Here is a 27158-nt window from a genome sequence, read left to right as displayed (position 1 = left end):
GCATCATGTCTGCTGTGTGGAACCCACCTGCTAACGAAAACTATCTTGCAGGGGTAAAAGCTTTTTCATACGGCATTTGAAGAACAACACGGAGTATGGTGAGTTTTGGAGGCTCACGGCAGCTCACGTCAAACAACAGGTGCAGTAATGTCGGACTTTTCCCCTTTATACGGCACCCCTGGCAAATACAGTCTTTATAAATACAACGGAAAATGTATAATTAATGCCTGTGATCGGAATCGGCAGCATAAAACTCTGATCGTGTGGCTTTGATTTTGTAAGATTTTATTTCTTTGTAATATTTACTCTGCTGCTAAGAATGCGCCACATGGATCTCCATCAGATCAATTTATGGTTTTATTCTTATCATTACATGTATGTAGTGTATGTAGCAGAACTGTACTTCTAAGGTGAGAAAAATGTTGGCAATTTAAATAAAATTCTAATTCAAAAAGGCAAGGTAATTTCTTTTTTGTGTCGAAAAAGTATCGAACCATAACACAAACACGTCGAATCAAACCGTGAATTTTGTGTACCGTTGCACTCCTAGTCATCGCGCCGCGCGAAGGCTGTCCAAATTAGAAAGTCAGTGAAGGCTCCTCCAAATGCGGCCAACAATGTGTCCTCCTTCTCCATTGAAAAGAAGTCTGCATTCAAACCATCCTTCGTGGCCCACCATGTCCCACTAACCCTTTTCAACGAAAATACTCCTTCTCAGTTATGTCAACACAAAAGATATCCACTTTGTAAAGAACACAAATAGAATAGGATAGTTTTAGAGTACTAAAGATAATCATGATCAGGATGGAGCTCCAGGACAGCCAGGTATGTGGTACCACCATGGACCATCACCGATGGCCTTCCAAACCTTCTCCTCCTTTGGCTTCCTGCACCTCATCATTATTTCACCTGGCCTGCAGCTTAAAACTATGTCAGATGCTACATTGTTTTATTACATCAAATCATATGCAGTATGTGATCAAATAATACATTTAATAAAACTTATGAATACTATGCAAGCTGGTGGAGGGATTCAAATGATCTTTAAATAATCACACCTATAAAAACACATTTCATAACTAATGTGTTGTTGCCGATCAGAGTGCTGTACAAATTAACGAGGTAGCCAAAGAGTAACAAATACGTAGCGATGAACATCACTATTGTTAGGTTTAGCTCTGAGCTGGAGATAAATCTGCCGACAGAGAACCTCTCCTCTTTCTACTGCAAAGCCTACATTTAAAAAAAACAAATTAACTTTGCTTCTATATTGTCACATTTTATTTGTTCTCCTTCACTTTAGTTAGGTTTTCGCTCTCCTTTAGACATTGAAGGACAATAACATTCTGTCATGACGTCAAGGTAAACACGAGAACACGTGACACAACCGGGAAGTGCGAGGAAGGCTAGTCCGCCTGAATCACTGAACTCTATACTACTGGAAGGGGCGGCACGGCTGACCGCATGAAGCCATTGGTCGGCCAAAAAAGCACACACGCATACACATACATGTACCTTCATTCACTACATTTATTATGGTTATAACAAAAATTCCATTGAAACAGAGTAAATTTACTAGACCCAAATCTCCAAATTTCCCTCCAGTTTAAGGTTTTTCCTACCTCTGGGCCATTTTGGCCCCTCTCTGGTATTTCTAGGGCGGGAGGCCGAATTGGTCCCTTCTTGGTGCTCCTAGTGTTAAATTAGACTAAGCCATTGTGTCCTTTTTGTATTATTGCACTACCAATTTCAAGTGATCTGTTCGGTATTTCTTTATTCTTATTCTATTCTCTTATTTTTCTTATCTCTCCTATCTTGCTTTTTGTTTTATTTCTAAGTGTTTAAGTTTGTTACAACATTTTTGCAGAGCTGCTGGAAATGTGAATTTCTCTTGGAGATGAATAAAGTATCTATCTGTATTACTCTAGCTTCCATGTAATTAGCTATTTATTTTCACCGCTGAAAGACTGTTGAGAAACAATTGTTTTTTTTCTCACTGAAACCTTTTAAGTTGTGCCAGTTTATAGTACAAAATATGACTTTGGAGAGCCACTTATTGTGTTTAGCCTATGCTAGCTTCTTAAACTTTTCCACAAACATTGTTTTTCACCATTTATATAAACAAATGTGGTGTTACAGCTCTACGCCAGTTGAGACATTCATGCCAACTTCTCGTCGGTGCGTTTGTCTTCAATATGTGCTATCGATGCTATCATCAAACTACTGAATAACCTTTTAACTCCCAGGAAGATGATGCTTACTGGTTTTCATACTGTTACCGCCCTACTTCGTTGATGTCCAGTATGCAGCCCTGTGTGGAACAGGTTTGGACACCCGTGGTGGAAAATATTGTGACTATCTGACATTGCATAACCATGCCTGTTTGTACTGTCCTCATGTGGTACCTCCAACAGTGACAGGATGGTGATCATGAGTCACATTTTGAGACATATGCAAGAAAATACACGCATGCTGACAGCTCTGACCGGGGACCAAAAAACAGGAAGTTCTGGAGGATCTTGCCTTCCCCGTACAAAGTGTGGAGGAGCTTGATACGGTGGAAGGGAAACTACGAAAGAAGACAACCTTCCACATATTAGTGCGTATACAACTTAACTCTTATACTGATTGTTATTATTACCTTTTAACATTTGCATTCTGTTGTTGGTGTAGTGGCCGCACAATGGCTGAGTGGTTAGCATGTTGGCCACACAGTCAGGAGATTGGGTTCGAATCTCCGCTTGGGCATTTCTGTGTAGAGTCTGCATGTTCTCCCCGTGCGTGTGTGGGTTTTCTCCGGGTATTCCAGTTTCTTCCCGCATTCCAAAAAAAACATGGGTAAAACATGGGCGACTCTAAATTGTCCATGGTTGATTGCGACCAGTCCAGGGTGTACCCCGCCTCTCGCCCAAAGTCAGCTGGGATAGGCTCCAGCATACCCACGCAACTCTAATTAGAATAAGCGGCATAGAAAATGGATGAATGTAGGCGTAGCACCTACCTACAATTGGGGGGGACACCGACACCGCTACCACCTACATGTGACGATGTGTTTGTTGTGAAATTTTTTCTGTTCTTATGCTGCTACGTTTTCAACTTTTACCTCATTGTCTAATTTAGTTTTTTTAAATTAGTTGTTTGCTATGCAAGTGTTTATTTCTCCTATATGCTGAAATGGTTTCAATACTTACCTCATGCTGGTTCAAGGCTTGCACACGGGGGGCATTATGCGTACACATCATGCGCCAACACTTTTATAACAGTGTTTTGTTCACGGCATGTGTTGTTAGCTGTGTGTCCAGCCCTCAACCTGGACAAGTGGATTGCACTTTACCCTCTATCCTGAGACCTGGCCAACTTGGGAGTCCCACCTGAAGACTCAACTCCTGGCAGTCTGTTACATGCAATCCCCCCTCTGTCTTCTTGCTGAGAAAAGCTCCCACTGGGGAAAAGCAGCTATTTATTAACTATTCCCCCAGTTGACTGAACCAATATACACTAGGTCCCCAACTTACGAACATCCGACTTGCGAACATTCGGAGATACGAACGCAAGCTGACTGGTCTATATTTTCATGTATTTTGCCTTGTAGTAACTCCATATTTATACTGCTACATGCTTGACCATGCTTGTGACACTGCTAATGGGACCAACAGGTAGAGGAAGAAGGTGGGGAGAGAGTGTAAAGGAGAAATGGAAAGCTAAATTGTAGCTGTACGATACAACCCGGACAAAGCGTGTGATTAAAGTTTATGAAGAGTTAATAGGCCTGCTTAATTCTACACCACCCACAGAACACTACCTCTTTTAGAAGAGTCTAACGAAGACGACCATTTGTCCTTTTTTCAATAACTCCTCCTCCTCCTCCACCACAACGACGTATGCTGGACCACTCCTCTTCAAAGGTAAATAACATTTATCATTACGTATTATTATATCACTTTTATTATTGTTTTTTTTTTATTAATTATCCTCGTTTAATATTACTACTGCATCCAAACTCATATTTACATCCATACACATATACTGTATATGTGTACACGTACATGTAGTACCTATATCATTGGTAATATTACCTTTTGTTGGACTTACGAACAAATCGACTTGCGAACAGTCGTCTGGAACCAGTTGTGTTCGTAAGTTGGGGACCTAGTGTATTACATATACGTTATATTATCGTTTGTTTTTAGCTGTTAATTATTAGTTGTCTAACGGGTCTGTTTCCTCAAAGTGTCTTCACAGCCCTCATTGTCTAATTTGGGAGTTGTTTGCTATGCAAGTGTTTATTTCTCCTATGCTGAAATATCTGTTTGTGGTGACGATCATTTGTATAGCCATTTGTGTATTGGAATTTAAAGATCTGTGTGATCCAGTATGGAGTACCTGACGACATGGATATGGGACCACCACCCAGGGCTGTTCATTGACTGTTCTATCTCCATTTAAAGTTCCATATAAGCCGGGCCACGTTGCAGCCGTGGCACAACTGCATTGTGTGTTTCATCATGCATTGTACCATATAAGTGGGCCCTATTGTAGCAGTGGGAGGTAGAACCAACTGTACCTGTTGCCAGATTCCAGGTTTTTATCATAACTTGAAAAATGGTTGCTCCCAGTATATCCACAATTAAGAAAATGCGGTATAGTCATAATAAAAAGACATATTGGATAAAACTATTTTGTGTCTTCATAAGTTCATTAACACATGTTTATATATCACATATCTTTGTGTGTGTGTATTTCAATGTACTTAATTAATACCTTTTTCAATTCATAGCTACAAAGATTTCTAGATTATTAATTCTGTGTAATATAAGCTTCTAGATGCTGGAATTCGGGATGATTTAGGTATGTGTCTATCTAGAAATTAAGAAAAATGAAGTATAATATAAAAATGTAGATACAAATATATTATATTATCTCCTCCCTGAGCTACAAACTTATGGTGGAGGAGTTTGCGTGTCTCGATGATCCTAGAAGTGTCCATATGTGCACTTGGCACCAGAACACCCTGGGCCGCAGTTCAGTGATTGACTTGGTGGTTGTATCATCGGACTTGAGGCCGTATGTTTTGGGGTAAAGAGAGGGGTGGAGCCATCAACCGAACACCACCTGGTGGTGAGTTGGCTCCAATGGTGGGGGAAGATGCCGGTCAGACCTGGCAGGCCCAAATGCATTATAAGGGTCTGCAGGGAACGACTGGCAGAGTCCCCTGTCAGAAGGAGTTTCAACTCCCACCTCTGTGAGAGCTTCGACCATGTTCCGAACGAGGTGGCGGACATTGACTCTGAATGGGCCATGTTTCGTGCCTCCATTGTTGAGGCGACTGATCGGAGCAGTGGCAGTAAGGTGGTCGGTGCCTGTCATGGCGGTAATCCGGTGGTGAGGGATGCTGTCAAGCTGAAGAAGGAGTCCTATCTGGCCTTTTTAGGTCAGGGAACGCCGCAGTCAGCTGACAGGTACCGGCAATTCAAGGGGTCTGCGGCTCTGGCAGTCGCTGAGGCAAAAACTCGGTCATGGGAGGAGTTCAGAGAGGCCATGGAGAATGACTTTTGGACAGCTTCGAAGAGATTCTGCACCACCATCCACGGTCTTGGGAGGGCGAAGCAGTACACAGTCAACACCGTGTACGGTGGGGATGGTGTGCTACTGACCTAGACTCGAGATATTGTGGATCAGTGGAAGGAATACTTCGAATACCTCCTCATTCCCACCAACACGTCTTTCAATGAGAAAGCAGTGCCTGGGGACTCCACTGTGGGTTCTCCTATCTCTGGGGCTGAGGTTGCTGAGGTTATCAAAAAGCTCCTCAGTGGCAGGGCCCCGAGGGTGGATGAGATCCGCCCGGATGCTGTGACTCTGCAGCATCGCATGGACGTCGGAGGCAGTGCCTCTCGATTGGCAGACCGGGGTTGTGCTCTCCCTTTTTAAGAAGTGGGACCGGAAGGCATGTTCCAACTATCGTGGGATCACACGCCTCAGCCTTCCTGGTAAGGTCTATTCAGGACTTCTGGAGAGGAGGATCCGCCAGATAGTTGAAACTCTGATTCAGGAAGAGCAGTGTGGTGTTTGTCCTGGCCATGGAACTGTGGACCAGCTCTACACTCTTGACAGGGTCCTTAAGGGTGCATGGGAGTTTGCCCAACCAGTCTACATGTGTTTTGTGGACTTGGAGAAGGCATTCGACCGTGTTCCTCGAGGAATTCCTCCGTATGAGAGGAGCCAGATGAGGTAGCTTGGGCATCTGGTCAGGATGCCACCTGGACACCTCCCTGGGGAGGGTTTCAGGGCACGTCCGACTGGTAGAAGGTCTCAGGGAGACTATGTCTCTCAACTGGCCTGGGAACGCCTCGGATGTGCCAGGAGGAGCTGGACAAAGTGGCCGAGGAGAGGGAAGTCTGGGCTTCCCTGTTTAGGCTGCTGCCCCCGCGACCCGACCTTGGATAAGCAGTGGATGGATATTATGTTATATATAGGCATATAAATAAAATAATATAGTACCATTAGTTGCCGTCGGCCTGACGGTTGTGCCGCCGGTCAGTATAGAGCGAGTCGTCGTCCGGACCACGATAAAAGTCGTCGGCCCTCCCCATTCATCGATTGTGTATTTATGTCTCCCTTTAAACACGTGTTACTTCACCCATACGTCAACACTTCACTGAAATTAAAAGAAAGCAATTATTCACTTAACTCACCTCAAACACAATTGAAAGTGAAGTAATGGAACGTTTAACTCATGTCAACCACTTTATTGACAATCGGCCATGTTTGTTTGTTTATGCTGAAGAAGACAAGATGCTCGGATCTGCTGCTGGAAGCTTGAATGGATCTTTTAATGGCGTTATGTAAACAGGGGGTCCATGTTGCAGTTACAACACTGTCAGTGACACACACACACATACTGTACATCACAACAAATCACAATAACGTCGGAAACAACTTTCTTACCACCTTACAGTCTGGTAAAGAAAGAAGGAACACGTGCGACGCCGCCATCTTGTGGTGGAAAGCGACACTCAAACAGGATCACATCACTAGCTCCACTCAATCATTAGAAGTCGCTTTAAATGGCTTTAAACGTCAAATTCTGTACAATTAAATGACCGTACCAGTGTTTTTAATACAATACCGTGGCTTACATGAATTGTTTTAGAACGTTTTGACAGCAGCACAAGAAGCGTCTTAAGCAAACAATTGTCTCCCTTTAAAAATACATTTTGTTCCTTCTTTCTTCTAATTAATAATTTAGCTCTTTATTAGCTTGGCTGTCCTTGTAGTATTTTGACCTTAATTCGTAATATTAAATCTGGTAAATACAACAATTTAAAATGTAACAACAGCTGCACTCGCCACCACATAGGTACACCTACACTACTATTTTGCATAATATGGATACATACTGTTATGTAAATACCTTACTGAGAGTCCTTGTCTTTGTCAAACGCGCATCTATTTCTTGTATCTTTAACAAAACTCCCAACATGCTGGTCTCTGAAACAGTGTAAAGTGGTTTGGTGATTAAAAACCTGAACTATTTGCTATTGGAAACACTGGTACGGCCCTTATTTAAGTAGCTAGCTAGCTTAGTCATGGCTCAAAGTCATCAACAAAATGCAAAGAAAAGCCCTTCTTTTTCATGTTTTTGTTTGTTTGAATCAAACGTCATTGCATGTTTGTACATGAATTGGCAATAGTTTTGTTTTTACAGTGAAAGCACATGCTGGATCATCTTTGTGCCTCTTAAAAGGGCCGGGGCTGTCGTCCTGGCAACACAGCAAGCTCCGCCCATCCAGCCACCGAGCCAGTCAGCACACAGGAGTTCAGATTTGAATTTGGTCACATGGCACAGGCAGTGAGCCAATGACAATCAAGCCACCATCTGTGCATCAGCGTCCACCACGTGGTGTGCATGTTTATGTTGTTTTGCATGTGGGTGATGTTGTCTAACGCCGCCGCCGATGATGTCATTCGTTTCCAACCTCAACTCCTTTCCTCGTCGATCATTTTGGGTGTCAGTGACCTCATCAATCCAGTCCCGGAAGCGTCCGACCCTGGTGTAGAGCGCCGGCGAGGAGGGTTCAGCGCAGCCGTATGCGCCGGCGACAACACCTGCCAGCACCCATCGACCGTCCTCGCCCTGACACAGCAGCCCGCCTCCGGAGTTGCCCTGGCAACTGTCACCATGGAGCAGGCTGGTGTCCGGGGGGCTGCCGGCGCACAGCGTGCCATGACTGGAGAAGCTGTCGCCATGGCGCTTCTTGCATTGCCATGACGACATGAGGGGGACCCAAGAGGCCAGCACGGAATCTAAGAAGCAACATCATCATCAATGTCAGTAGAGCACGCCCCCCCAGGACACACTAATGTTTTCACGCCCACCCCAATTTGAAATACTATTCAGAGCCTGCAGTATTTATTTATCTGTACAAACCACTGTATGGGTTGATGGCACAAGCATGACTGAAGACACAGAGGGGCCCATCTGCTTGAGAGGAACAGAATACACACCTTCTCCACTCCAGCCGGTGGTAACCATGATGACGCAGGACGACAGCGTGCTGGCAGGCGCTGTGTCGACCTCGGGGAGGCAGGCGGCGTTGACGTTGGTGTCAAAGGTCATGCAGTGGCCCTTAGGGCTGGGCAGTTTCAGCAAAGCCAGGTCGTGACTGCCGCTCTGACCTTTGAACTTCCTGTGGACCACCACCTGCTCGGGGGTGACAGTTTGTGATGACGCCCCCACGCGCACCAAATACTTGGACGGCTCGCTGCTGAACCTAGCGGATTGGAAAGATTAATTCCGTATGTGCACAAAGCCAAATGGAATGGAGCCTTAGTTACTGGCATTCCTAACACCACGTCCGACTATTTACTCTTTTACTGTCAAGCGATGTGATCGAAGCTCTTTATTGTCTAAAAAAAGACTTTTCAACACTACTGTTATGATATTTAAGCTTAAATGTGTGTTTTACCTGCTGAAACAGGTGGCAGACGTCAGCGCCCAGCACGCGCTAATCAGAGTGGCGCTGCAGAGAGGGCCGCCGCCATCTTCACTTTGGGACTGAAGCCACACGGACACCTGCCAAGGCCACGCCGTCCTATGAGAGGTTGGCATCGTATTTATATTATCATATCATGATGCTATATGTCCCAGTACTTGTTAAAGCTGCTCATTAGCCACACCTGCAGACAGCTATTAATTGTTATTTTTGTAGTTTGGCATACAACTGCACTACATCATACTGAGAAATGTTCCTCATATTTTTGCAAACCTTATTTATTGTGACAAGCCTTTTTTATTTACTTTTGTCACATTAATTAGCAGATATTTGTAGTTTGTAGTATTTAACCTTCAAATGCTGCTAAATAAGGCAAGCAAACATATTAGAAACACGTTTTCATATTTTTTCATTCAACTCTTTTAATTTGGGTTAAAATTCAGATAAAGGTGAGATTTTTCCCATTGTCAGAGCCAAATGTGATTGTTTGGCAGACAAAACTGTGCCAAGTGTCAAGGTCAAAGATGCTCTGGTGCTTGGAGATGAAGCCATATCTAAGATAAACATAAACAGAATAGCTACTTCCAGCTATCCAGGTGCCACTGTCACTGACATCACAAAACTGATACCTGAGGCACTGGCAAAACACCAAGGGGTGAAACATCTGATTGTTCCTGTGGGTGCAGTGGATGTCAGAAAGCAACCGTCTTAAACCTTCTGAGAGACTTCATGTGCTAAAAAAGCTGCAATGTACAGTAAATTGTGAAGTAATGCATAACCCGGACATCAGCAGTGCATGTAAGGAGACATGACAGTATGGCGTCTTAGCGTCTTAACTTTAACATCAAGTTAACAGCCTGTTAAAGTTAACCGAGTTTTGGACAAGATAACGGTGCCGTTAAAGTTAACGGTTGGTTAAGTCTACTTAACCAGTGGTTAAATAAATAATGAGTTTTGAACAACCGGGCCCTGTTGTTTAACTTTGACCTCTAGGGCAGCTAATACGCAGTCGCAATGTGTCCTACCACAACTATGTATATGTATATGTATATATATAATGCGTTTTATATATATATATATATATATATACATCACTGCCCCCTAGAGGACTGTTGTTGTACAATGTGTGGGTTTTTTCTCAATGAACACGTGGCTTTGAGTTAGACTCTAGGATCAGATTAGAAAGTGAAGGTGTACTGGCCTGTGAATAAGTTTTAATGTCCTACCTGACCATATTTCCTCCTCCTTCCTCATGCAGCTTCCTCAGGCCGCAGCTCAGCTCTTCATGCCAAACTTGAACCACCGACTTAACTTGCGGCGCTATGACGTCACACTTGACCCCCGCCGCCTGCTTGCGTCTGCAGCCCAGGATGCTCTGGCCCAGAGAGGGACACTCGCCTAGGAACTCCTCCTTGCCTGTGCACCTCACCTGGTCCAGGTGGACTGGTCCTTTGCCTTGCCCGAAGCCCCCGGCTGCAACAGCTCCACCACTGAGAAAGAGGGATGTAAATGTTTGTCCTCGAGTTTTTACAATTCCTAAAAGTCAGCCTTCTTTGTGCACACTTAAGCAGTCACCTGTGTCCAAGCTGCCTGCACACCACGAGTGCATTGAGGTCGTTCCATCCAGAATCACAAATAATGCCCCATTCGCCATGGAGATACACCTCCACACGCCCCTCCTTCCTGCTGCTGCCGCCCACTAGACGCACAAGTGGACCTGGCACAGGGAGAATAGTCAGAAATTGGAGAACATGAATTACAAGTCATTATCACAGAGGGGACAGTCACCGGCCACTTGTCATACAATACAAAAAAATGTGCCTTTTGTCACGTCTTGGCATTGTGGTCTTGTGGCACGACCCCAGGATGCGAAGAGAAGGACCCGATTGCAGGTAAAATGTTTACCTTATTAATAAAGGCTGCTGCGCAGTGGCAGGATACCAACACATGAGCTGTTCACTGACAATGCTGTGAAGCAGGACAGACACCACCAACTGAACTAAATAAACACAAAATGAGAAGCAGGTGCCTTTAGAAGCCTTTAGAACCTGCCAGCTCCAGAAATCCATCTTCGCAAGGTCATCTTGTCTTGGTCGGAGCATTCTGTCACATCTTGGTTGTTATTGTGATGCTGGTGTTGTGGCATGACCCCAGCATGCCAAGAGAAGGACCAAGGAAGAGAAGGTGGGTGGTGGGAGGACAGGTGGTGGGTCGCCAGCGGGACCCCTATGGGGGACGGCCGGGACAACATGCCCAGCAGAGCCAGCAGGACCCCTCCAGGGGACGGTGGGAATGACAGGACCATTGAAGTCAGCAGAACGCCTCCGGGAAATGGCCGGGACAGTGAGCCTGCCGGAATCGGCAGGACCCGTCCAGGGGATGGCAGGGACCTACCAGTCACGCTTTTTATTTTGCTTTTATATATATTATGTCAGAGAGGTATTAATCTATTAAACAGTATGTGTTATAGTGGTCTATCTGTTATATTCTATGTTTTTTCTTATTTTGGATTTTAGATTTTTTTATTGTATATTTTTATTTTTTATGAAAATTGTTATTATGTGTTATATAATTATATACTGTATGCCATGTTTATATATATATTTTTTCAATGACAGATGATGAGGTCCTCGTCTCCTCACCTGTGGAAGGAGCGATGGCAGGCACCTCATTGGTCTCTGTGCTGCTCCGCCCTCTGCAGCGCACGCCCACGTCCTCGCTGTGGGAGCAATCGGTGCGTCCCCAGATGCCGTGGCGGCAGTCCAGCAGGGATGTCTCTGAGCCGTCACAGTGGACGTCGTCCAGCAGGATCAGACCCGCACCCTCGCCAAACGTCCCATCCGACACCACCTCTGCGTGACCCCTGCCGGAGGAGGTAAAGTCAATTATTTCTCTCTCTTTTTTCATTTTTATGTCATCTCTGTCTATGGTTCTGAATGTACCTATAGCCTAGCTGTCCACACACAACCTGGGCATGCTGCGGGGTCCAGTGGTCATCACACACCGTCCCCCAGTCACCATTGTGGAGCACCTCCACTCTGCCTTCCCAGGGCCTATCTCCACCCACCAGTCGCACCACACCATCTGAAAACATGGCGTCCATTTAAACAACATTACAACAACACTGAGGATTTTGTCTTTTTGTATTCTATTTTGGAATCTTACACATTGCATACATTATTTTTATTATTAATATATATATATATATATATATATATAGTTTGTATTTTTAAATCTTTATTTAGATAGTTTTATGTATTATTTTCCCCTAGAAATGGTTATACTGGGTCATATTCCATGTATGGGATTGTGTAGCTACAGAAGGTTCCCTCCTGTTCCCTCCTCAAGCTGTTTTTGCTTGCGAATGATTTATTGATATGCAGAGGATATAAATAGAAGTTTTAAGCTTGACTGTGTCAGGTTCTGGTTTATTGCGTGACCCCAAGATGCAGAGATGGCCACGATGTGCATGTAAATGTATTTAATAAAGAAGGTTTGCAGTGCAGAAAAAGAAAGTTGCCAAAAGAATGGTAAAGTTGCTGCCCATGGCGCAAGACAGGAAAGAGAAAATACAAAATAAGAGCCTATCAGGAACAGGTAATAAAAGGAAAACACAAAACAGGGTCCAACAAGTCATGCACGGCGGGACAGTGCATGTGTGCTGTGTGTGTGTGCTGTGCCTGTGTATGGGCTGCAGGAGACGCCGGCATCCTCCATGTGGTCACAGTTGTGCTGCTCCCAGTCGCCGTGGGGACACTGATCCAGGAACAGCTCGTTTCCTGTGCACGTGACAGCATCCAGCATGATGGGACCAGAACCCTGACCAAAGTGGGCCCATGACCAGGCCTTGGCCTCACCACTGCAACACACACGCACACACACACACATTTTGAATGCATGTTTTATAGATATAGTCTTACAATATTTGTGTGTGTTGTACTGTATCTACCTGAAGCCCAGCTGCCTGCACACCACCTCTGCATCTCTATCGTCCCATTGGTCATCGCACACGGAGCCCCACCTCCCACTGTGGAAGACCTCCACGCGACCCTCAAAGTCTTCCTCACCTCCGACCAGTCGCAGTGGAGGTCCGCTGCCTGATGAAGCAAAAGGTCACGTGTTGCATTGTGACCTATTTCTATGCCGCAAATTTTTCCTTACATAGTTGACACATTGGGGATATTCTGCGAAAGTGGCTCAACAAAACCAGGCTTTGTGCTCAAGATGCAGCTCAACAAAACCTAAATTATACTAAATTAAACGGCACTGTAACGGTGGTTATCAACTTACTTTGTCAAGTCTGGTCCTCGGCTTTGTGCTCAGTTCGCGTTCACATACAAGGGGACGTTTGAAATCATATTATTCTACTTCAGCGCAAAAATGAAGCGATCCCAGCCGGTGTATTTTACACAAGATGAGCAAGTCCTTATTATGGAACGTTATGAGGATTTCAAAAAGATTATCCATCCATCCATTTTTCTCTGCTTATCCGGGTCCAGGTCGCAGGGGGCAGCAGTCTCAGAAGGGAAGCCCAGACTTCCCCGTCCCCGGCCACCGGAAGGTCACCAAGGCGTTCCCAGGCCAGCTGTGTGAGACATAATCCTGCCAGCGTGTCCTAAATCTGCCCTGGGGCATGCCCGGAACACCTCACCAGGGAGCTGTCCTGGAGGCATCCGGACTAGATGCCCGAGCCACCTCAACTGGCTCCTCTTGATGTGAAGGAGCAGCGGCTCCTCCTGAATGACCAAGCTCTCAGGGTGAATCAGCCACCCTAGGGAGGAAACTCATTTCAGCCGCTTATATCCGCGACCTCGTTCTTTCGGTCACGACCCAAAGCTCATGACCATAGGTTAGGGTGGGAAGATAGATCGACCGATAAATTGAGAGCTTTGCCTTCCGGCTCAGCTCTTCACCACGACGGACCGGAATAGCGACCGCATCACTTTTAGAGGTGAAAACTCCACAGAAAATGCAGGAGACAGCTTTTCCCTCATCTCTCGTCTCCATGGCCGTACTGCATGTGACTTCACAGCCCAGATCATCTACAGTATGTCAGGGGTCACCAACGTTTTTTCTTGTGAGAGCTACTTTTAGAAAATTAAAATGGCCACGAGCTACTCATTTTTGTAGAAAGGATTTTCATACCTTATTTCAACCCAAACAAATCAAATATGCTTGTTTTACCAAAACATTAACAAAATGCTGGTGTCCACAACTCACATTTTGTATTTCAGAATGCATTTCTTTCTACTGTTCTCTCATTATTAACTCAAAACCTGAATGAAAAGCAGGCTTGCGGGCACCTCATGTGGTCGTGGGGGGCTACCTGGTGCCCGTGGGCACCACGTTGGTGACCCCTGATCTATGTAATATATTTGTTCAATCAACAAGGGGAATAGTTAATAAATAGCTGTTTTCCCCCAGTAGGAGCATTTGTCAGCCACACAAGCACAGATGGGAGAGTGCATGTAACAGACTGAGGACAAATGAGCTGTGTCCGCAGACCCCTACGTGAACATTGTGCACAGTTTTGTTTCAAAATGCTCAAGGATAATGTTATGTTGTTGGTTGTTAAAATCTGGATGTAGGATATTTTATTTTCTATTTTATTTTTATTTTTTTTATTTTTCATTTTCCCCCTGAAGGATTGCCACCTTATTGTGGTCGGGGAGTTTATGTGCCTCAGTGACCTTCAGAGCGACACCAGCAGGAGCTAAGTCTTCAGGTGAAACACCTAAATTGTACCGATCTCAGGGTAGAGGCCTGACAAAGTGTAATCTACTTCTCCAGGTTGACACACAGCCAACAACCTATGCCATGAACAAACAGTTATCCAAAAAATAAGTGCTGGCGCATGGCATGATGTGTGTGCATATATGCCCCATTCACATTTCTGATTGCACCCCCGTTTGTGTATGCCTAGAACCGGCCCTGGCCGAACATACATTTTTGTAAACATCAACATGAATTGAGTGTATTTCATGAACCCAACAGACGTGTTTTCTGGAACAGCAAAGCCTTCAATGTACCCATCATACATGTTTTTGTAAGCGTAAACATCCAAGGGAATTTGTACGTTTTGTAAACATCAAGCATAACTTGTACAGCGTACTGTTTGTAATCCCTGAAGGCAATTTTGAGTCTTCAATTAACCTCACGCACGTTTTCGTAAACATCAAAGACTTCGGTTAAGATAATTGTTGTAATTTTTTTAACATTAACATTCATGCAATTCCAATCCGTGTGTGTGCGTCTCAGGTGAGTTGAAAATCTCCTCACTGACCTTCAGGAGGCGCACACAGCACAGCCGCCTCGTTTCCATGGTTACAGTCTCCGGTGACAAATGTCCTGCTCCTGCAGGTGCTCAGGCTTTTCTCGTCGCCCCGGCAACCCAAACGCTCAAAGTGGAAGAGGCCCGAGCCCGCGCCGAACTGGGTGTGCTGCAGCGCCGTGCCGATGTCGCTGTCAAGAATGCATACAATCTGGTAAGAACATCCAAATCCGGCGTTTACGCTACCTCTGGCTCCGCCTACCTCAGGCCTAACTGCCTGCAAATGACGCTGGCGTCTCTGTCGGTCCAGTGAGAGTCGCACACGGCCCCCCACTGGCCGTTCAGGTAGACTTCAACCCGCCCGCTGATGGTTGACAAGCCGCCGACCAGCCGAGCCGCACCTGCACGTCAGAAAACAAGATGTTCATCCGTCATCCATCCCTTCACGCATGTTAGCCTGTAAGCCTTCAATGTGCGACACCAACGAAACTTATGGTGAAAGGTGCTTTTGTTTTACACAGTACATTACACATAAATGCCAAAAAATGAACATTTAAGACGGACAACCATTAAAACCTCACAGAATCTGACAGCAATTCTCAGTTGTCATGCCCCCTAGTGGCTGTTGTAACAAAGGATGACTTCAGAGCCAAATCAACCGTCACAAATGAACTTCTATCATCATCTGTGGGCATTATTAGGTGCAAACACACTCATTTTTTGACATGTCAAGGACGTGTCAATTCACAAAATATCATTTTTAGAGCACTCTTTGGTAATACTACAATTTTACATGAAATATTTTTAAGTTTTTTTTTTTACCAATTTTTTTTTATTATCACTTTTGTGGCACATATTTCCGTTTATTTTTTAGGAGTTAGGCATGGAGAATGTGAAGAACTGCTGGTGTAAATGGCAATTACGTGTTAGTACTCTAATTCAGCCACTGGGGGGCAGCAGACAAAATTCATCCTCTTTTAGGCATCTAAAAGAGTCTTTGTAGTCCCCTTTCTGTTGGTCTTGATTTTAACGGGACTGTGAAAAACACGAAGAGACTTTGAAGTCTGCAAAATTGTGGGCGGCATTTTGGATTTGGACGGCATCAGTCAGCATGTGGGCCGAGGTTCTGGACAGCTTATTAGTGAGTTGTCACAGACAAATCAAATCACTTCCATCTCTAGATGTAATTAGAAGTGATCTCCTGAGTGCTGCTGCAAAAGTCTGATAGGACTCAAAGCAAATTGGGTTTCCTTTGTGCTCTTACCCTGGTGACAGTCGCAGTAGGCCCAGCCGATGGCGCCCGAGTTCTGCCGGAAGAAGCACCACGGGTTGGACTCGCGATCCGGGTTCCTGCAGTAGTTGTGTTCTCCGAGCCCCCGTCCCGGGTACTGCATGACATAGTCTGGGAACTCGGTCCACTTGAGGCATGGCACGCCGGAGTCCGTCTGGGACACGGTGCCATTGTAGTAGCCCAACTCGGTGAATCCCTCAGAGCAGGACAGAGGGACTAGCAGGGGACAGGACATATTTGGATCACGTTTAATGCGATGACATGACACTTAAAGGGATAGTTTGGATTTTTTGACATGAAGTTGTATGGCATCCCCATCAGCAGTGTAGTACATCAACAGGGACTTACCACCCCCAACTGGTCCTGTGAGTCCAGTTCTGGTGGGAGATCCGTGACAAGGGACGTAGTTCCGCTTACTTGCTGGGGCCATTTAAGTAAAGAGTTTGATGAAGATGCTTGCATTTTCTTCCGCTGTGGAACACATATGTAAACAAGATGGCCACGGCGCTGCCGCGTGGAAGAAGGGCAGGATTACCACGAGCGTCTTCAACACGTACACATGAATGTACAGGCGATCGTGCGCAGGGATACGCCGGGAGACAAATAGAACGCAGAGCGTTTTGTGAGGTCTGATTTTTTTTTTGAGCAGGCATTTTTGTGATTACTCTTTTAAATGCATATTGTTTCGAGAAGCCAAGTGCTTTACTTAAATGGCCCTAGTGACTACGTTCCTCGTCACGGATCTCTGACCAGAACTGGACCCACGGGAGCAATTAGTCACTGTTGCTGTAGTACACTGCTGATGGGGGTGTCATACAACTTCATGTCAAAAAATCAGAACCATCCCTTTAACACTTGTTTGAAGTGAACAAGAAGGCGACTGACTGCTCTGAAATAGCTGTCAGCTTAAAGACTAACATGAGGTTTAGCTTGGAGCTGAGACCACCCAGTAAACGTCCATGAAGAGCGAGAATGTGCGAAGCTAATGAGACTGACATGAAAGTGATGAGAAATTAGGGCATCAAAAAAAAGACGCAGCTCAGACTGAAGACTATAAAAGCAAATAGATGCTGTTTTTATTTTCTGTACTTCTCCCAAATGACCTCGTAATGCCGCATCACATAAAGGTATTACTGTCTGCTCTTCTTCCAATTCTCAAGTTAGCTTTTTCACATTCCCTGGCACTGGGCAAGACCTCTGTTGATTTTAAATGGACATAAAGCATCCTTCATTGTGGCCTTTCTACGGATGCTCATCAGCCTTCTCCAAATTGCCGCTATTGTTCCTATGCCAAAAGACTCCTATTTATTTTGAATGAGTTCCAAGACAAAGATATTTGAGGTGGCTGAGGTCAAAGTTCAAATAGGTGCCTCCTATTCATGTTCATTTTAGTTTATCTACTTAAAGGCTTGATGCAAATGTTGCTGGTCTTTCTAGTTGTTGCTTTTGTCTTTGCCAGCTGCAGCTAAACAAACGGCGATTCATGGCAGCAGCCTTGTCCCTTTGACACACACGCTGCATCACTACATGCGCACACACACACACACACACACACACACACACACACACACACGGACGGACGCGCTGCAGACACGCACTGGCTTTGTGGGGAGATAAAAGGAAGAGCAGAAAGTAGGAGAGAATCCATCCTGGATCAATAAACAACACAAAGTGTAAACAAACAGGAAGGAAAGTGAAGGTGGCAGCTATTTGTTGTAGTAGTGCAGACATTGAGTGTGATTGGATTTAGCTTGCAGCAGCAAGTACCAACTACCCAGTAGGATTGTTTTCATATCACTCTGCTGTCATCTTGTACTTCATGACTAATTGATGCACTCCAGCTCCAACATTGTGGGCGGCCCTCATCCCCTCAGCCACTTTTAAATAACTGTGATCTAATGTTAAAATGGACTCCTCTTGTATATTTGATGTCATATTTGAATACTGGTGGTAGGGACGCTCCCATCGATCGGCCACCGATCAGTATCAGCCGATTTCCGTAAAAAATTGCATGATGGGTATATGCCGGCAACGCCGATCACATAAGCTGATCACCTGTGGCTAGCACTATTGCAGTCCGCAGCGACCCTTTCGTGCAGGGCAGTGTCTTAACCTAACTAACGTCTTTGGCAGTGTCGTCCTCCCACTTCCTTCAAGACCAAAACAATCATGTCTGCCGTGTGGAAACTAGCTGCTAACACATACCATGAAAAATACCTGACGCGGGTAGCACGTTAAAAAGCTTTAATACAGAATTTGAAGAACAACACTTGACGGAATATGGTGAGTTTTGGAGGCTCATGGACGCCGCAGCTAACACAGCCATGTGGCTCACTCGTACGTGTGTGACAGTCAGACGGCTAAGCTAATAACCCAAAAAATAATTGAATTCATCGGACGAGATGAGCAGCGTTTATCAGCGGTAGAACACACCGGGTTCGCCAAAGTCTTCTTAAAGAAGGCGTCTCATCCTATGGAAGTTTCAGAGTGGTATATGTTGTGTTCAAAAAGTAAGTCAAATATGTTTTGGTCTAAATGAAGGTGATTTTATGGTTCCTTTTTTCATATCAAATAGCCAGTAGCAGGGGTGCAGCCAGGAATTCTGGGTCCCATGGAAAAAATCAGATTGCTCCCTCCCCCACCTTTATTAATTAATTACTACTTGTATTAGTAATTACCTATTTTTGGGCCCCCTGGCAGTCAAGGGACCTTGAAATTGTCCTGACTTGTCCCCTTTATACGGCACCCCTGGCCAATAGCACTCATTATAAATACATTTGAAAACGTGTAATTAAGCCATGTGATCAGTATCGGCCGATTTCACTCCTGGATGATCGGTATCGAAATAAGCAGCATAAAATCGTGATTGGAGCATCCCTACTTGGTGGAATTATAGTCATCCCTGTCAGTTAGACCATACACAAGCTAAACTCTCTTTATTGTGTTGTGAGTTTACAGGCTGGTTTTTGCTTGTTTCTGATTGGCTGGCTCCATTTTTGCTGACTGTTGTTCAATACAGTATATTCACTGTATTCTCAACTAGACAATGTATCGTTCCTTACACAAGTTGCTTTTAGACTATTGCAGTGATTATTATCAGTATTTAGTAGGAAGTTGTGTCAATTTTTACGTTATTATTTTGTTGATAGATGTACTTTTATTTTTCAGGTCATGGCGAAACCCTCCCAAAAAGATGTCAGTACTTGCCTTATTTTAATTACATTTTATTTTAACTTTATTATTTTATATTATTTTAAAGTATGTACAGTATTTTTATTGTATTCATATGTATTTGTATTTATTTTTATGTATTTAAAAAATAAATAAACAAGCGGTATAGAAAACGAATGAATGAATAAAATAATTGACATAAAAATAACACTTTCTTAAATAATGAATTCATTTAGAAATAACAATTAATTTGTCTTCCACCTCCCCCATCCTGCCATAGATGAAGCGCTACACACACACACACACACACACACACACACACACACACACACACGCTCCCAACCCGCTCCCAATCATTGCCACGACAACAGCACTCTGCTCATCATCGCCATGGGAACACTCAGCCTCCCTCTTCGTATAATCCATTTCCCCACCACAAAGAATATTTGACACGGTTCACACTTGCTGTAAGAAGGAGGGGAGGGGGCAGGGTGTGTATTTGGGGTTTTTATCTACACTGGAGTACACAAAACCACACACATGTAACAATTAAAAAACATTGCAACGTGTAAGGATGTGATGCTAACATCTGCAGCATGCATACATCAATGCCTGCAGGTGCTCATTGGTGGAAACAACCAGAGTGGGAAAGCACTGATTTATGAGCGCCCCACCCCCATCGTTGCCCCCCACCCCCCTCACCCTTCTCCAAGGGAAGGAGCCAGAACTGAAAAATGGAAGGCGGGTAGATGAATGAAGCACAGAAAGAAAAAAGAAGGTCTTCTTTGCATTAATATGGTGTGGTGTGGGCACAGTATTTCCTTTGCTTATGTTGTATTATTTACATTTTGTTCACTTACTGCGTAAAGAAAAAAAGGAAGGTGTTGGGAAAAAAACAATAACCAAATAGAAGGTAAAAAGAATCACAGTATACAGCTTGTGCAGTACAAAAGGAATGCAAAGAGGAGAGAAAAGAGGCTTAGGTGAAATGGCGGTGTGGTAGTGGTTCTGGCTGAGCAGAGAGTGGGATGCTTACCTGAGTTCTGCACCTCGTTTAAGTAACTGTCGTCAGCCACCTCCTGCACACACAAACCCCACCCCGCCCCCTCCCAAAAGTTAGCATTTTAATTCGCCAAACAGACATTTCATTTGGTACATCTGTGCACAGCGCTGTACTAAATGTGTTCATACTTTCATTTTCTCAATTTAGTTGCCATGTTTTACCCACTTTTTAAAACCTGTTTTCTTGCCAGTGACTCACTGTTGCCCCTAGAGGAACAATATGGTATTACAAGAACCAAGGCTACAGTGTGCATTGTCAAGGTCACTTTTTAACCGCTTTTCACTATAAAAATAACCATTATTATCAATATGATTATGATTCATGTAAGTATAAAATCCAGCCACCTTTCTGGGCACTGAAGGACGCCTTGCATATTCAACTGTAAACAAATACATGCAAATGATGCTGAATGTTTAGATTGCAGGCGTCACAACCACAACTGATGTCACTTGTGTATCACGTGTGTGTTCCCTGTCAGCAGGTAAAGGAAGAAAACGGCAGCAGATGATGTTTGACAGCAGAATGTTTGTCTCGTTTTCCCGAAATCAGGTCACACCTCAAGAGGTACACACACACACACACACACACACACACACACACACACACACACTTTTACACTCAGTTTGTGTGTCAGGGGAAAAAAACGATGACAAGGGCATAGAAATACTTTTCACCTTCAAACTGCTGACACACACACACAGCAGTGGTACTGCTGTACAGTAATAACATTAGAGCAGGAACATGTGACCTGTACTCGTGAACACGAGCGCTAATATCTCCAATCATATCAATCACACGCCTCAATTAGGATGCTAATCTGTTATGATGCTCGCACAGCTGCCTCCACACACACACACACACACACACACACACACACACACCATTCATACTGTAGGGGTTCATGGAGGCACACATCGTGGGGAAAAAGTATTTAGATGATCCTTCTAATCAATTATTAATTAATCAGAGGTCGGGTTTGACAACCTTGCTCTTAATTCTTCATTATAACAAGACATTTTGGACCACCGACCTCACAAATGGACAAATAATCTCCACAGACACACTCCCAAAATCCTGTATAGAAAGTATTTCCAGAAAGCTGTTACAACAGAAAAACATTAACATTTGCCTCCATTTTCACTTCCTGTTGGTGTCCCAATACTTGTGTCCATGTAGTGTATATTCATGTAGAGCTGGGGTGTCCAAACTTTTGCCACACGGGGCTGCATACAGGAAAGCAATGAAGGATGCAGGCTGACTTTATCTGATATCCTTCACCTTTTGTGAACCAAATCAGTGTAGGTGAAAGTATGCTATATAGTCCTATTTCACATAGAAAGAAAAAAACAGCCTACATCGCAGCATTGTGATAAAGCATAGTTCGGAATTGTTCTGAGAGACCGTGTTTCATTTTGGGATTACAATGTGCCGCAGGCTAATAAAAAATGAGCCGCAAGTGGCCCCCGGGATGGACTTTGGACATCCCTGCTCTGTAACATTAGTGTATTAGCGTAAACATCTTTTGGCGTGTTGTACTCGGTGTTGAATTGATTGGGGGAAAAAGATTCTGGAGCTTCCCTGCAGTGTGCTACTTCACTCTTTTCTAATTAAAATCCTGCACATACACCCACCCCCATTTACCCCCTATGATCTGCACTAATGATGAAACACAAACACACACACAGTTGTACAACATGAGCTACAATGTGAAAAATGAATGTTATCTCATGATTAATTGATTCCTTGATCATTTTTTGGAAGTCAAGTCAAATGATTGAACCCCACAGGGTGCCCACAATATGAATTTGAAGCTTTTTGGATTGCTGAATGTGGCAGCCAAAGAATCTTTGCAGGTGACTTGCTGTGATCGGCTGCAGCAGCGTGCAGGTTTCACCCCGAGGGCACACAGGAGCACACCTTCATGATCAGTAGATTGTTGCGTTAATTGGACATGGTGCACTGAATTGACTCAAGGGGGTTTGCTGCAGGTTGACTACACTCCATACTGGATTGATCGTGAACGTTAAATGTTTAAAATACCGAATGCATAAAGACTTTAGTTAATGTGCAAAAAACAGAAGAAAATATGAATTTTGCACAGAGACATTAAAAATAGTATATCGTGTTGTGGAGAAAGAAGGAACATAGGGTAAATGTGGTAAATACTCCAATGAGGGTAATAGAAGATCATTAAAATGTAAAAATAAAACATGATCCAGTATGAATGGAGACATATAGGACAATGGACACTAGAAGAATACCAATAGTCTCCTTATGCTTAAATGATAGTATGATGTATAAAAACAAAGCTTGTTTCCATGCCGTCACTCTCTCTCCATTGATCTGTGACATCATCATTGAAATCAATCCATCAATCAGTCGAGCGCGAAGAAAAGGCACCATCATCCTCACCCTTCATCGTCCTCATTCTCAACTCCACATAAACTGTACACACACATATATGGGGAGACTCATCTTACCTGCCCGCAGCACACCGGCAGCCAGAAGCAGGCTCCCCCGATCAAGCACAACAGCCCCCGGCCGCTGAGAGCCATCTTACCCGCCCTGCAGCTGCGTGTCCGCCCGCCTCGGTCAGACCACACGCCGCTCCTCGTGCACCCGAGCACGCCCCCTGCTGGATGTGACGTGCTGTTGCGTGAGGAGGAGGACGATGGTGATGAGGAGGGTGGTGTTTCGGGAGGTTGAGCACAGGGTGCGGCAGTAAAAAAAAATGGGATGGAGAACACCCCCACACAAACACACATTACACACGCATGCGCATGCGGCGTAAATGACATTGTGTTGAGCTCTGCCGAAACATCTCGCTCTCTTCTTTGCTCCTTATATGCAAATTAATGTCAAATCTGCAAGAATTTCAACGTGGGGGTGCTTTTTAGCAGAGAGGGCAGACCTGAATGTTTTTAAAAAACTTTATTGTCATGCATGAATATATTTACATGCATTAAGCCACATTTGACCTCTGTGTTTGAACCCATCACTGTAAACGGCAGTAATACTTGGGGGTATAATAGTGCTCATAATGCATTTTTTTGTTTTAATGATTACATGATGTATATATATATATACATATATTTGCTACATTTTGTTCACGTTGTTTTCAATATTTAAATTGTGTTTTTAGTGAGTGATGAGTCATTCTGGGTCAATTTTTAACACACACAAAGGGGCATTGCTTTATAGACCTAAATGATGATGATGATGATGATGACATATATGTTGGTTACCTGAATTTCCTTTAACTTGTCAACATACTTGTTAGCCAAAATGAGGCATACAGTCGGTTGTGGTGTTCTAAAACTAAGCACATGCTTGATGCTGATTTAAGAGGTCAGCATTGATGAAAATGTATGGCCTTTTCGTACTTGTATCAGCCGCATCTAGACCTCTGGTGCTGATGTGGCAACATGCTCGGCTCAGCTTTTTTGTTTGAGTGAAAGAGTATGTGATGCTTTCATGTCCTTTTCTTTTTAGGTGAAGTGACGTCCCCATGGTCCATCATGCTGGTCGTCCAACAGTCAACCATCTCCTTCAGGTACCGTCAAAGTAAAAACTGTATTTAATTCAACCAAGAGCTCTGTTTCCAGAGACTTCTTCTTGCTCCTCTTTATCTCTCATCCCGCATGCTGGGATGCCTTCAAGCTGTGAGCCACAGATTAACTAAATTTATCCACTTCACACACATTTTAGTCTTACCCGCACAAGCTCCAGGCTGGGAGATTACTTGGGAAAATGATTTCCTTTCCTTTTTACGGCTTCCCTGCCAACATTATCAGTCTTTCTTTTTTTTTTTTTGATAAAGCTTGCTATCTTTGACCCAAATCTTGCTTGTCTCCTTTTACTCTTGCTGGTTATCTCTGCTTGGTGCTTGCTTTATTCTAAAATAATTTGTTTGCCTCATTTCTGCTTTAAGTTTGAATTTGCTGCATGGCACAGTGTCATATCCACTCACGGGACAGTTCATTAGGTAATACAGTACTTTAAAGTGTCCTAACTTCTTCCAGCGAGGGCCACTTGGTGAAAAATGAAAGGATACAAGGGTCACTTAGATATTTTTATTTTTATATGTATATATAACAGTAGTACCTTGCATAATATAAACCTCCTTTTACATAAATTCCACTGAACATAAAGAATTTATGTAAAGTGTTTGCTTCGTATTACAGAAGAAATTCCATATAACGTAAAGCGTCAAGTCAGTGCAAGTCTTGCTCTTTTTCCCCCCATGTTTTCAGTTTTTGTTTTAATTTTCCAAATATTTTATCTTTCTACCTAAATAATCTTCGGAAATTTTCTTTTCGTAATATGGTTTTATTCCCAGAATATTTTGACTTTATTCCCAAATTATACATTTTTTCCTAACCTAATTTTACAACAATTACAACTTTATTGTATTTTGTTTGTTTCTCATAATATTATGTCTTAAAAAAATAACTATTATTTTGTTATTTTTCCTCATACTATTGTGAGTTAATTCTCATCAACTTTGCAACAAGGGGGACTGCCTTCGTTGGAACATGATGATGTTAGCTGGTGTTGATGGCTGAGGCTAAGTGCTCAGCAATTGCCTTAAGCACCTGGTCATGGCGCCAACGATAGCGACCATTAGAGGAGATGTTCTAAGAGCCTCTTCCCGAGCAAAGAAGGCCACCACAGAGTCATAAAAGGTCCGTAAAAGAGTCCTGCACACACCAAAGGACCTCAGTCTCCTCAGCAGGTGGAGGCGTAGAGGGCGTGGGTGTTGACGGACCAGTCCAGTTTGTTGGTAAGGTGAACAGCCAGGAATTTGTAGCTGTCTACCAACTCTATGTCCGATCCCTGGATGTTCACCGGTGTGAAGTGAGATGTTTTCCTCTGGAAGTTAATGATCATCTCCTTTGTCTTGCTGGTGTTGAGTCGCAGCTGGTTAAGCTCACTCCAGCTGACAAAGTCCCTGATGACCGTCCTGTATTCCAGATCATTCCCCTCTGAAACACAACCCACAATGGCTGTGTCATCGGAGAACTTCTGGATGTGACACTGTGTGTGAAGTCTGAGGTGTAGAGGGTGAAGAGGAAAGGGGAGAGCACCGTACCCTGAGGGGCACCTGTGCTGCAGAGTACCATGTCAGACACACAGTGACGGAGCCTCACATACTGTGGTCTGTTGGTGAGGTAGTCTATAACCCATGCAGTCAGGTGTTGGTCTACTCCCACACTCTCCATCTTCACTCTGAGTAGTGATGGCTGGATGGTGTTAAAGGCACTGGAGAAGTCAAAAAACATGACCCTCACAGTGCTCCCCCTGTCCTCCAGGTGTAGCAGTGATCTGTGCAGCAGGTAGATCACTGCGTCGTCTACTCCAATCTGTAGGGCGTTTCTGGTGTGTACCACCATGAATTCTTCAGTGAGGCGACTGAAAGGCAGCTGTAGGATGTTACTCATCCCATACTGGTGAGATTACATGGAAGGCCCAGCCACTTTTGAAGAAAGCCACTGATCTGATTTCTTTCAAGGGACTCATCTGTTGTCATTGGGACTGCATAGACCAGCAGGGGCTACAGGATTCCGGGCAGGATGGAATGCCGGTAGATCCAGGCTTTAAAACGTCACACATCCAATACTTCCGCTGCCTACTTCCTGCTGCTGTCCATGCAGCACATCAGCACCGTACTCACAATGCCTCAGACTATTTCCAAAAGCTTCAGAATCAAAACGAGAGTGCCAAGGAGAAATGGACACTTAGCAGAGCTAAATCCACCACAGCCTTCACTGCCAAGCCCCACCAACTGCCACCGAGCTCCTGCCTTCATCGCCGGGTCTCGACAACTAGTGCTAAGAAGCTAGCACTGCTAATGTTAGCTGGGACGGCCACCGCAGGGCTTTCAGCCTTCGCCGCCATGATTTGCTAGCTGCTGCTGGGCTCCAGCCCTCACCCCCGGGGATCCAAGCCACAATCACCAGGCCAGGTTACGACTGGCAAGGATTTGAGAGAGGATGGTTACCAAAAGGGACATATAGGAACTAAAAAGGTCAAAGGAAGAACTACGGAATTCTGTGGAGTTTATGACTCACCGAAAGGAAGAAATGACAAGTAAGCAAGACACGTTCATTGACATGATTCAGGAGATCAAAGAATTGAAGAGACAAAACCAAGAGAAAGATGCTAGGACTGCACAACTAGAAAGTAGATTAACTGAACTCGAACAATATACACGTATAAATGATGTTATTGTTCCTGGGTTGCTGACACGACCTCGGTCTTTTGCTGCTGCAGTGATGACCAGGGTAGAAGGATCAGTTCATGGGAATCAAGATTTGCACTCAGTTGAGCAGCAAGTAGTAGACTCTCTGCAGGACAAAGGTATTA

The 27158-nt window shown here is 44.2% G+C and overlaps 1 protein-coding gene across 1 annotated transcript; it reads right to left on the bottom strand.

Moving 5' to 3' along the window:
- Positions 1 to 6772: 6772 nt before the first annotated feature.
- On the bottom strand, positions 6773 to 23482 carry si:ch73-127m5.1 (neurotrypsin). Its single transcript, XM_054768810.1, has 14 exons — positions 23273 to 23482; positions 20766 to 20808; positions 16532 to 16774; positions 15530 to 15668; positions 15280 to 15458; positions 12946 to 13093; positions 12677 to 12855; positions 11939 to 12080; positions 11639 to 11859; positions 10572 to 10713; positions 10223 to 10486; positions 8970 to 9095; positions 8509 to 8774; positions 6773 to 8307 (listed from the first exon to the last, which is right to left on the bottom strand). Exons 1-14 carry the CDS (start codon positions 23345 to 23347, stop codon positions 7868 to 7870), a joined length of 2607 nt encoding a protein of 868 aa, XP_054624785.1. The 5' UTR covers positions 23348 to 23482; the 3' UTR covers positions 6773 to 7867.
- Between the last annotated feature and the right edge of the window lie 3676 nt (positions 23483 to 27158).

This window comes from Dunckerocampus dactyliophorus, chromosome 2, assembly GCF_027744805.1.
Source record: "Dunckerocampus dactyliophorus isolate RoL2022-P2 chromosome 2, RoL_Ddac_1.1, whole genome shotgun sequence".
Classification (NCBI taxonomy): Eukaryota; Metazoa; Chordata; class Actinopteri; order Syngnathiformes; family Syngnathidae; genus Dunckerocampus; species Dunckerocampus dactyliophorus.
Note: the sequence above shows the minus strand (reverse complement) of the source record. Positions and strands in the feature narration are given on the sequence as shown.

What these genes read in the sequence shown, in the direction of transcription:
- si:ch73-127m5.1 (XM_054768810.1), bottom strand. Translation starts at nt 23,347, where the DNA reads ATGGCTCTCAGCGGCCGGGGGCTGTTGTGCTTGATCGGGGGAGCCTGC. An exon ending in TGCAGGCAGTTAGGCCTGAG is followed by an intron (nt 15,459 to 15,529) that starts GTAGGCGGAGCC and finishes CATTCTTGACAG; the next exon opens with CGACATCGGCACGGCGCTGC. An exon ending in CTCCTGCAGCCCATACACAG is followed by an intron (nt 12,081 to 12,676) that starts GCACAGCACACA and finishes CCATGTTTTCAG; the next exon opens with ATGGTGTGGTGCGACTGGTG.